This window comes from Vanessa cardui, chromosome 14 (genome assembly GCF_905220365.1).
Source record: "Vanessa cardui chromosome 14, ilVanCard2.1, whole genome shotgun sequence".
In the NCBI taxonomy this organism is placed as follows: domain Eukaryota; kingdom Metazoa; phylum Arthropoda; class Insecta; order Lepidoptera; family Nymphalidae; genus Vanessa; species Vanessa cardui.
Window position 1 is genome coordinate 12,978,508 of NC_061136.1, and position 12,744 is coordinate 12,991,251.

Consider the following 12,744-nt stretch of genomic DNA (forward strand, 5'->3'; position numbering starts at 1 on the left):
TTGACAATGTAATACATATTTTTTTAATATTATCGAGATATAGAGCTTCTAATAATATCGCATATTTTAAGCGAACTTTTAATAATAGTCTATGGCGTTATGTATTGTCATTTCGCGTCCAAAATAGCTTCCCTTAGACCAGTGTGTCTGACCTTTAAACGTACAAATGTATTTACCTTCAGCTGATCAAATAAATTAATTATAAAAATATTTTTTTAATATACGTCTTATTGTATTCATGGTAGATATTGTTGTAATTATTATTAAAAATAATAAATAATTAATATTATTTTATAATACAATACAAAAACTACTTAACATGTACACAATGTTACGACTACACGTGGTTAATATAATAAATTTATATGTATATTTTTTTATATAGTAACACCAATAATTTTTATTTAATAATTAACATAAAACCTCTTTCCAATTACGCACACATTAACATTTTATACAAATAAATAAGATCATTGTCTCTAGTGTGAGGTTAGGTTATTTTTAAGTTTATGATTTACACGTTCATTGTTAAATTTGGCATAGAATATTTTAAAAGGAATTATATTTAATTATAAAGTCACATCGTTTTATTACAATATATTTGACAAATTAGTGCATAGACAACAGATAGTCGGTGCAAGCATGGGACAGATTATATATATTTGTCTCACGTAACTCTTACTGGCGACATGGCTTCGTGTAAGCCCATATATGTAGGTACCATAAACTCACCATATATTCTATATTCAAACAGCAATACTTAGTATTTATGAGACTGATTTGAAGATTTAGTGTGACACTGGCTCAGCCAGTATAACCTAGGACCAAAGACAAAATATTTTTGGCAGTTCCCAAGATTGGTGCCGCATTTTCAATGTAAGGAATGATTTCAATTTCTTACAACATCAATGTCTATGCGCGGTGGTGACCACTTACCATCATGTGACCCATCAATCCGTGATCATGATTGATGTGATCCGTGCCTTATGTGATTTCCAAGTATGCCGTCAACGGACTGCTTCACAATTACATTACCGAAAAAATCAAGAAACTTCAAATTGGTGTCCAAATTGAGATTTTGTGATGACCATAACCACTATAGTCCATTCCAATGACAAAAGGAGACATTCAAAACATACCGTATTTTTCAATATCACAAGTGTTTTGTTGATAATTCCACTATAAGATTAACTACAAACAGTTCTTGATTAATATATCTTCATTTGTAATACAACAATATTTCACTAAACTACATAGATCCACTTTAATTTCACTTCCAAAGTAACGAAAACAGTTTTGTCGACATTCAAGACGCCATTTCTCGATGACGAACATTAAAAATAGAGGCCTCAACTAGGCATGTTCGCTAAACGAATGTAGACGAATGAATTTATACAGATAAAAAATATATTATTTTGGTTTTAAAATTCATTATAGATATTTTTTTTTAAATATATTTATTTAATTGGTTGTAATATATAATATGAATTATTTATTAGAAACGTAAAAAGTTACCTAACGATAGATAAAAAAGTTATTTTTATACAGTAAGGTTTTTACATAAATATAATATTTTTGCCAAAAATGTTAAAAGAATTATTTTACTTAAAAATAATCTCTTATCTCGAAATGTAGATTAGTTTTGTGCATAGCAATTTTATAGTTTTGAAAATAATACAATGTTAAGAAAGACATTCGTCTCTCATCTTTCGTATCATGTGCACGGATGCATATTCGGAATTCTCTGAAGTTTTTTATTACGACCTGACTTTGTTTAAACGGAAAATTACTTTTAAAATCAAAAAATATATATCGTTCTTTAGCATTAATTACCCATTCATTCAATTATTTTGACCTCACTAGTCGAACGCAAATGACATATCAATTCAAGGTCAAAGTTGTTTATTTACCTTTTCTCCTCTTCCCATTGGAATAGACTATACAGACATTTGAAAATATAGTATTCACTAAAATTGATTACTAATCTTTTACGCGTACTATCATATCATATATACTTTTTAGTACATACATATAAACATCTATTACCATAATATATAATGGTAATCTTTGGAATAGTTAAAATTTTCACAGATTAAACCTATAGAAACATGAACGCTTTTTGTTTGTCTGTTCATGTATCGAAATATCGTTATCGTATTTGAAACACCGTAGATATATACATACATTTCGTATGTCTTATTCTTTATATGTGCATTAGCTATGAAAATACTCACTCACTCTTGATCGTACAGCACTCAGAATAACATAGACACCTATCCAATATAACACGATAGTACATGGACGTCTTAATTTCAATATTTACAACCAGCCATTCGTATTTACTCACAAAAATCATGTGCAAATAACTCCAAACACATAACAGTGCTCACATTTCTAAGGAATCAAGTAATCGTGCGCAGGGTCCATCCGTTTAGGTGCGCACGCGCATGCAATGCAAAAAGGCATCGTAGTCGTTTTCGTTCATTGAATAATAAATGATTTGTAAAATTACCTAAATGTATGATTTAAGTACAGAATATATATAAAATAATACCGATAAACTAATACATATATATGTATAGAAGAAATTAATTATACTTTTATTACAACTAGATGCGTAATAATATTGAATACTTAATGATATGAAGATGTCTTTATATAAGACGCCGTTGAGCCCGGCTCTTACAGGACAACGCCTGCTTTATTACTGTAGTAGGTTTTTCCGCGACTATTTCCACTCTATTTTTATTTTTCTTAAAAACCCTTTTCCTATATCCTTATCTAAGTTCTATATATGCCAAATTTCTGTATATTACGTGTTCTGTATGTCCGATGATAATCGCAGACAGTAGTCGGCTTTTAATATTTAATAAACAGGATAATAACAAACAGTCATACAGTTATCATTAAGTATCGATATATACTCGAGAATAATTATGAAATCAGTTCAAATCTGTCCAAATCATAAAGATATTCGAGTAATCAAACTTAATTAATAGTTTCAATATGTTTTACAAAAATATTAACAAATAATTGTTACAATATATTTCAATCTCACTTGATTGACGATTTTAATACAAATAAAAATGTTAAGATAATAAATAAAATACTTATATAGTAACATATTATATTAGTTTCATTTTTCGAATGTTTGACAACGATCATTTTACAACAAACTCTTCAGCAGATACTAAGAACTAGCGCGCACTGGTATCTTTTGTCACGGTGACTTTCGTCACTCTTGTCGAGTCCGTGAATATGTATGGAGGTGCGCGCACATTACTACGTGACATTTGTGACAAGAGTGGAGAAACAGTCACCGTGACAAGAGTTACCAGTGCGCGCTAGTTGTAAGAGTCGAGGTTCAATGCCCTTCGACGTTATAATGAGGTGGGCAGTTGTTAATTATTTATGTAACTCTTATAGGTTAGTCTCCACAAATATTTCCATTTATATAAGAGTAGCTGTGGCCCGCGGCTTCACTCGAGTTTTAGGTTTGTCACGAGTCAGGAAAAAATGTATCCTTCTTTCTTGGATTTCAAGTTTGCTTCATGGCAAAATTTCATCAAATTCGGTTCAGCGGTTTTGCTCGCGAATGAGTGACAGACATACAGAGTTACTTTTAAATATATAATAATAATACAGACGATTTGACAAGTACCCAATATGTAAAAATATTTATTTATTCGCACAAAATACACAATGTAACATAATGCTAAATAATCTTTTAAAGATTAAAATAGTCGCTTCTAAACGGCCATATGATCAGTAGTTGTTTGTAAAATGAAAATTGTCATTTGTTTTTTACGAAATGACAAAACCCCTATTTAATATATCATATGTTCACTGCACACGAACCTCTCATCTACTTCAAACCACGTGTCCAACACCACGATAAAATACAACAAAGATTTGACACCGACACAACAATTGTAACTAAGAGTCTCGGCGCTCGAGGCCCCGAGTACCGTCCGCACAACAGTCCGCACTACCGTCCGCACAACAGTCCGCACTACCGTCCGCACAACAGTCCGCTCCGCCTAGTCGGTGAGGTAGAGCCTCGCCAGACGGGCGCGCGAGCCTCAGCGCGGAGCCACGCCCGCCATGTGGTCGGCGTGCAGGCGCACGATCTCCGCCACAATCGTGGCCTCGATGTCCACGCCTGCCAACGCGCTCGTGTTAGTCGGACTCAGATTATACAAGGACTCATAGAAATATGGCTGTGTTGTAGTTTGATTAAAATAAAGATTGAGTCGAGATGGCCCAGTGGTTAGAACGCGTGCATCTTAACCGATGATTGCGGGTTCAAACCCAGGCAAGCACCGCTGATGCATGTGCTTGATTTTTCTTTATAATTCATCTCAGCGGTGAAGTAAAACATCGTGAGGAAACTTGCATGTCATCATCATCATCACAGCCCGCATTGGAACAGCGTGGTGGTTTGTTAAGAGTATACCCTCTCAAACCACAGGGTTGGTTAGGTGGTGGTACCTTGATGGTGCACAGTGCTAGTCCCGAATGAGTGAGCCAGTGTATTTACACGCACAGGGACGTATCATATTTAATCCATCCAATGGTTGGTCGTACATTGTTGGTGTAAGGAATGATTTTTAATCGTTGGCAAATGGTGACCACTTTTATTCGTATTCTACGTCAAGTACTTAATCAAAAGGCACAAAATATTCGTACCTGCGTGGACTTCTTCTCTGGTGAGGACGATCTCTTGGTTCGCGTCCGGGGAGACCAGTATCACCCTCTGGTGGCGCGTTTGCAACAGATTCGCGACCACCATCTATTGATATAAAGAGAAAATAATGATTTATTCACTTTTGACGACCTCCGTGGTCGAGTGGTGTGTACACCGGTTTTAATGTGTACGCCACTCCGAGGTCCCGGGGTCGATTCCTTGCCGAGTCGTATATCGACTATCATTAGTTTTCTATGTTGTCTTTGGGCTGGGTGTTTGTGGTACCGTCGTTACTTCTGATTTTCCAAACACAAGTGCTTTAGCTACTTACATTGGGATCAGAGTAATGTATGTGACGTTGTCTCATATTTAATCATATCGCGTCAATTGACAGTAACAATTTACTTAATGAAAGGATACTGGGAATATTATTTTATAAGACATTGATTAAACCTGAGTAAGCAGCGCCGTGTAATTTAGTGCAGTTGGGTGAATTTTAGAGTGGAATTTACAAATGTTTTCCTAAAGACAAACGGAGGGCTTTGGGGGTGGTGCCGATGAGTGTGGAGGGTGATATACATACATATTTACTATTTCCTTTTCTGGCAGATTGTGGCGTTTTATATCAGGTGTTCTTTTCTAACACGAGACTATGTTTCTTGTAACATTTATCTTAAAACAAATTATTGTTTCTAGTGGATTCTTTTTAAAATATTCAATCAAAGACTATACCGTGTAGTTGGTACAGTCAGTACAGTACGCTACTCGTGTTATCAGTTAAGGCTTGGAACAAAAATACATAAATTATATTCAGTATTGAGAAAAATGTTATCGTTATCACACTAACCTTATGTTTATATTTCTCTAATGCAGCTCTAGCTTTGGTTATGAGGAGGTTTTCATCAGTTTCCAATTTGAAAGAGACGACGTAAGCTTCGGGCACCCAGAGGTTGACGAGCGGCGCCAACATTTTGGGCACCAGATTCAGTTGAATTACGGGCGGGCCGCTCGCCGATTGCATCTTGTGTGTTGGCTGAAAAAAAACAACCATATTAAATTAGAACGAAGTTCCAAATATACTTAGCACGATTTAATCTTAACTTTACAAGACTCAATCAAGTACAGTGGAACCTCGATTATCCGAACCCTCAATTATATGAACGCTTATTCAGTTTATCCGAATGACAGTGCGTTAGAGCCATTTATCAATTTAGAATTGAAAACATTTGCCTTTAGGTGTTTAATATTTCATATTTTGATAGACTGTACTGTGCATTCGATTAACCGAACTAGTCTCGGTCCTAATTAGTACGGATAATCAAGGTTCCGGTGCTATATTGGTTGCCAGATATATACATATGGGCCACCTTTTGATAAATGGTCACCACAGACCATAGACAATGGCGCTGCAAGAATCTTTAACCATTCCTTTCCACCAACCTTGGGAACTAAGATGTTATGTCCCTTGTGCCTGTAGTTACACTCACCATTCAAACCGGAACACAAAAGTTCCAAGTACTGTTGTTTGGCGGTAGCATATCTGATGAGTGGGTGATACCTACCCAGACGGGTTTGGACAAAGCCCTACCACCAAGAATCTGAACCGCAACTGTCGCGTTTGAACAAGTTTACTCACGACGCGGTCCTTGGGCACGTAGAAGTCGGAGACGGCTGCGGCGAGGTACAGCAGTGCGCGCGCGCCCGAGTGCGCCAGGCACTCGCACGCCGCGCGCAGCAGCCAGAAGTACTCCGACACCGTCGTGAACGCAACGTGAAGCAGCGCGCCCGCCGCGTGCGCCGCCTGGTAGCGCGCCAGCACCGGCGCCAGCGCGAACACGCTGTCCGGCTTCACTGCAACCCCACCCGGGACCACTCCCTCACTACGCTATTCCGACACACCACACACCCCACACAATGCCACAGAAGCACAGTAGTCAAGCGATATTGGTCGAGCTTGAATAATCAACAACAACAACAACAGCCTGTAAATTCCCACTGCTGCGCTAAAGGCCTCTCCCTTTGAGGAGAAGGTTTGGAACATATTCCACGCGGTTCAAATACGGGTTGGTGGAATACACATGTGGCAGAATTTCTATGAAATTTGTCACCGTCACCGCTGAGCACGAGATGAATTATAAAGACAAATTAAGCACATGAAACAGCGGTGCTTGCCTGCGTTTTAACCCGAAATCATCGCTTAAGATGCACGCTTTCTAACCACTGGGCCATCTCGACTCTTTGAATAATCCATGTTACCCATTATGGATTTTCCAAAATGTTACTTTTTGATCGTCTAGCTGAAGACGAAGTATATGTTATGTAGAATAAATCTAAGGTTTTGAAGTGTTTACCTGCGTATTGAATTTGTATTGTTCACTCGAAACAATGTGCTATGTATATGTACGACCTTCGTGTCTCAATGTTTTCATTAGCCAAATTTCACAATAACCAGTTAATATAAAAAGAGCCCTTAAAACATTTAAACATAAGTTATTAGTAGGCTCGCTTTAAATTACTTTAAACGATTAGCGTATATTATACTCGTGCAGGATAAGTGAGTGTTATTATAATTACACTGCATAATAAAAAGTAGGTTTTTACAAGCACTACCTTTTGCTCACTCACTTTGCTTTTTTATTTAACAAACTATATTAAGTGAAGCAACCTGTTCGGAATACACATTTTACCGAAAACCGGTAAGAAACTCAGTAGTTGCTCGTTTTCAATTATTAAAGTCTATGCCTCTTTAATTTATATATATATTGGGAAATCGATTTATATTTTTAAATTACTTTTTTTATTTTATTAATAAAAAAGCAACGAAAAAACTTCGCGAATATAATGTACCAATAAATAAAATATCATAATGAAAACTCCAATTTTCTAGTGATCCTTTAGTCTGTTACCGTTCTTAACAACGAGGTCACGAATAATGAGGCTTCAACATCAGCCTGAGTGCTTTTGTCTTTTGATTGAACAAAAAAAAAAAACGATAAGTCCCTTTCTCCACTTTTGTGTATATATTTTTTATATTTCGAATGTAACAATTTTCGAAGACTATCGATATACAGGGATATTGGTAATTCGACGTACATCCGCTAGGAAGTGATAGGGGTGACTATTTGCAATAATTTTAACTCCCATATGTATGATCCAAAAATGAACCATTTTTCACGTTTTTTAGCTTTTTTCATAATTTGTCAAAAATGCTAAGTACTTCAAAAATTTATTTAGAAAAATTTATCCATAAAAATCTTTTGTTGTCTTTGGGCCGATAATAATCATTATCGGCCCAAATTTAAAAATGGGAGATGGAAAGCGATATCAGTGGTCTACCCGTGACCACGAACGCTGTAAAGTGCTCGAAACGTCGGGATGATAAAAATAATTAATTATTTTTAATACGCGATTCAAATCGGTTATAACTAGTTTTATTTAAAAGTGCAATAATCGCGAAAATTTAAGACAACATTAAACGATATTATTTCAATATATTTTTAACTTTTTAAGATGTACGTCGAATTACCAATAACCCTGTATACAAGTTACCTTTTACTTATTGTATGTAAAACACTGAAAACTGACACTAATCGACTCCCACGTGCTTTTCATAATCACGTTTAATGTAATGAGTTCTTAATTTTCTATTTCGTCTAAAACCACTGAGAACCACAAAAATAATTTCGTAAAGAAATTTTATGCAGTTGTTTCTTACGCTTCCCTTAAATAGAGTGGCGATGACGTCATAGCATATGAGGCTGATGAAATGAATGCCACAACACCCCATTGACATTCGCTTTGCAAGAAGAATTTATTTGTTTATTTATTTATTTGCTATTTTAAACATTTCATAAAATACCAATGCACCATTACTCTTGGCCAAACTAAATATCCCTTATGAGAACTATACTGGTTAATTCTACCATGACATTATCCCTACCACCTAAAAACAAGAAGTGCTGTCAATCTTTCGTCAAATTTGGTGAATCAACAAAGTTACAACATACCTGTAATGGTAGTGTTTGGTCCTCGCTCCTGTAAATCAAGCATATCCAACAGCTTTTGTCCACTGAAGTGTCTCGTGAAAGGTTCTAGAGACTTCTGCCTGTGCATGAATATGACGGCATATCCGTGTTCCAGGAAGTACTCCGCTGAGGCCGAGCCGCGCGTGCCCGCACTGAAGTTGTCAACGAAACGTACTGTATTGTGCTCTAGTGGTACCGTCGTGCCACCGGACTGAAAGATTATAAAAAAAAATAGATAATTTGTAAACTAACATAGACATTGTTCTAAGCCTATTAAGTACAATATGCTATGGGTAAGGGGAGAGGTAGCGCTTATGATGTTTTTATTGAGTCTATGCGTCCCAGATAGATATTTGTGGTGGAAACATCCACCGTCTTTGCTAGTGGTGCCAACGGTTGAACCAAGTTGCTCAAGGAGGCGTTACGTACTCAAAACGTGATTGCCGACAAATGTACCCTACATTTGTTTTGTTGCAGCCAGATGGAGCTCAAAGGGATTGTCACCTGGAATATATCTATCCTGTTCTTGTTTAACTCTAAAGAAAGAGATAACAATATCACATTAATAAAATAATGATAAATTTGTCATAAATTTCTTTGTAAAGAAAAAATTAACAGTTGAATTCTGTATAGTCTCAACATTGATTAAAGAAATATCACTCATATTAATTGTCAGTATATAGATATCAAACCTATTTAGTTGCAAATTGAACATTATCAACATTTTTGATTGTGTGGAAACATCACAAGGTAAGGAAACCTACATGTGTCAGATCTTAATTTGTCTCATGTGTACCAGGCCTAAGCTTAAATTATTCAATAACAAAACATACTTACAGTGACGAGAACGATTTTGTTCCCATACTGGTCATGCCGCTTACAAAATTCTTTCAGGAGTGATCTATTGTCTTCAAAGTCAGTCGGAGGCAGATGTACCGCAAAGAATTCCTCCCAGGATCCACTTGCCATGGTGACACTTCTAATATACACAAATGCTATATAGTCAGAACCAAAATATACTATTTTCAAATATTCTTACGAGTACTCCATAAGATTACATGTAGTGTGATTGTTAGGGCGTGAATTTGTCTGTAAAGGTAACTTTTTGAGTTCTCATCATTCTACGAAGAGACTTATTGGTATTGAATCTTTTTCTTAAAGAAAAATCTGTGAGCACTTGGCATTAATATAATATCATTTTAAATGTGGCATTGTATTACATACCTAAAAGAATTTACATAAAAGAGGACAATAATTATTTACGAGTATTACTGTCATAAAATTATACAAATGAATTAGTTTAATAAAAAAACAATCTTCAAAACACAGGCACAGATGCTAAATATTGTAAACAGAAAAAAAACAGATAAATAATAAATGTCAATTATGTAAAAATAAATGCTATTTATAAATTATAATAAAAAAAAAATTCAAGTAGGTATTACCTGGAGTTGGAAGATGTTTAACAGTATTTATAAGATTTTTTTTAAGAATAAGTCTAAGTCAATGCCTCACAGACAACATTTGTAAAGTAAATTTGGTACAGGAAGTAATTCAGTAATTAGATTTAAGAAGCTTACATTAATAAGGTATCTGCTTTTGTAAGGATTCTTGTATCTTAAAAGATATTATTGCCAAAAAAATATTTTAATAATTGTTCCTCTGTCCTATATTTTAATTTAATTATTAAATAATTTAGTATTTACTTAAACTTGAAAGTTTTTTAATTAATTTTATTTTTGATATAAGTATTCATTTATACAGCATAGATTGTAAGTTTAAAAAAAAAAACATGTTTATACTATAGTGACTATGATTGGTATAAATTATTTTTGAAAAGTGAATTTAAAAAAAAAAACAGTTTGTTTCAAAGACGAAAGGCAATGGGGTAAAGGAGTAGAGGAAAATAAACAACTTTGATACTGAATAAATGCAATATGATTGGTCGAGATCTTGAATAATAATTTATGATAAACATTATAATTATAGGCATTTGTAAAAAAAAAATAATAGTTAAGCTGGTCTGCGAAGTTGCTATTGGTATAAAGTTGGAAGTAACATATTTTTGTTTTACAAAAGTTTCAGTATCCTATTGTAAATATTAGATCAATAACCAGATGAGAATTTAAGTATAGATATATAACAGCAATTTTGTTTAAAAAAAAAACTGATGATAACTTTTGAATACAGTTAGAGTTAAATTTTTTAATAAAAAATTGGTTTCAGAAAAAAGTATTAATCCTTAAAATCATTTAATATTCTGTCAAAACAATATGGCTCAGTACATGTGTTGAAAGTTACTTATAAAGTACTAAATGTACTTTAATGTTAGTCTTATAGCATAATGAATGGCCTCAATGTGAAAAAAATGTTGGCATTACTTTATTATCAATCTAGTTATCCTTTCAGATAACTGTTGAGCTTGTCATTTTAAGGTTATTACTTTTCGCGATTACCACTTGTTGATACGAAGGCCACTTAAATAACTATATTATTATAATGAAAACATAACTTACCTTATTAGCTCTACGTTGCGATTTACGATGTTTAATAAATTACGAATAATTTTTGCACTCAAAGATCTATCTTGACATCAGAGATAATAACTTATTCAATGAATCATTTACAACATAAACAAAATGTACTCTTAGTTTGAACTTTATACTATGGGGCACTGTGTCAAACGTCTGCCTAGTCAGTTTTAATATGACTAGAGAGTAATCAGTTAGCGGGTTTTATGGAAAAATCGATGCTTATTAGAACATCACACTACGTTTACTCTTGCCATCAATTTAACGATTTAGGGTGAGTTCGTGGTTTGATTAGAAATTCTTGGCCGTATTGATAGGTCAGTTACTGCAATCGATTATACTTTAAATTGATAAGGGAATAAGCCGCTTTTTGTGTAGTTAATTCGTTATCAAATTGTGACACTCATAGATAATAGTAAGTAACTTGTGACAGATAACAGATTAAGATTAAACTGCCTTTGACAATTGACATGACGTTAAATATAAAGTTTTATTTACATATGTCATCAATGACAGACACCCTCGATTTTATTTTTTATTCGTCTTTGGACGCAAGTACCTTTGCCGATTAGTAAAAAATTTAATTATAAAAAAAAGAAAACATTGGCGGGAATTTAAACTCGCTCTTCAGAATATGCTGGAACCGGGAACATTGTGATAAATTTAACTTTGATTACTGTATCTCTTTATATATTCTTTGCTTAATTTGAATAATGAAGAACTTTATTAATTAATATCGAGAGCTATCTTTCAACAATTAATTAACAAAAATAACTTTAGCTTATAATTACCACAGACATTTAATACTTGCGTTCTACTGAAAATAGAGATGAATTAAATATTCACTTTTTTATAGAATTGGCGTGTTTCGGTTTGAATGGTGAGCCATCGCAACGACAGACACAAGTGACATAATATCTTAGTTACCAAGGTTGGCAGTGCATTGGCGATGTAAGGATTGGATTATATTATTACAGTGCCATTGTCTATGAGCTGTGGTGACCATTTACCATCAAGTAGCCCATAAGCTCGTTCGCCTATTTGCATCAAAAAAAAGAGGATAACAAATTTTGAATGCGCAGAGTTAAATAATTTAAACAGGCATTGTAGTATCGTTAGTATTACATAAGATTAAAATGTGTTTAAGAGCTGGCCTGGAAAAATAGGTTAGCCGACAACGTTAACCATATTACCAGTATATAAGCATAGCATTCTTCATCGTAGCATTCTTAAATTTCTTACTGATATGTTATTAAAAGTCGAACAAGAATTGGTAATTTACTAAATTAGCTCACTGCCCGGTTATTTATCTACATCGTGTGTACAAACACGGATGTATTTTATACTTTCTCAGGTCCATAGTACGATTGTTCTATAATCTAATTCTAGAGAGCAGAGTAGAGGTCACCGAGGATTTTTCCCAAGATAATATTTTTTTTTATTATTTACTGGATCTAGCATATTTACCACAATTGTGTCTAGGCGAGAGCAGCACTTATGA

The 12,744-nt window shown here is 34.3% G+C and overlaps 1 protein-coding gene across 2 annotated transcripts; it reads right to left on the bottom strand.

Moving 5' to 3' along the window:
• Positions 1-3,636: 3,636 nt before the first annotated feature.
• On the bottom strand, positions 3,637-11,699 carry LOC124535353 (phosphopantothenate--cysteine ligase). Of its 2 annotated transcripts, none has more exons than XM_047111550.1 (7): positions 11,229-11,699; positions 9,550-9,688; positions 8,695-8,923; positions 6,324-6,538; positions 5,535-5,720; positions 4,690-4,792; positions 3,637-4,162 (listed from the first exon to the last, which is right to left on the bottom strand). In XM_047111550.1, the coding sequence occupies exons 2-7, from the start codon at positions 9,679-9,681 to the stop codon at positions 4,083-4,085; spliced, it is 945 nt and encodes a 314-aa protein (XP_046967506.1). In that variant the 5' UTR covers positions 9,682-9,688; positions 11,229-11,699; the 3' UTR covers positions 3,637-4,082. The 2 variants fall into 2 exon arrangements, with proteins under 2 accessions (XP_046967506.1, XP_046967505.1); XM_047111549.1 differs by having other exon boundaries at positions 9,550-9,691; positions 11,229-11,698.
• Positions 11,700-12,744: the final 1,045 nt, after the last annotated feature.

Excerpts from the sequence above, each read along its gene's own strand:
- LOC124535353 (XM_047111550.1), bottom strand. The coding sequence starts at position 9,681 with ATGGCAAGTGGATCCTGGGAGGAATTCTTTGCGGTACATCTGCCTCCG. Across the intron at positions 5,721-6,323 it reads ACGTGCCCAAGGACCGCGTC|CCAACACACAAGATGCAATC; the intron begins GTGAGTAAACTT and ends GTTTTTTTTCAG. Across the intron at positions 4,163-4,689 it reads CAGAGAAGAAGTCCACGCAG|GCGTGGACATCGAGGCCACG; the intron begins GTACGAATATTT and ends GCGCGTTGGCAG.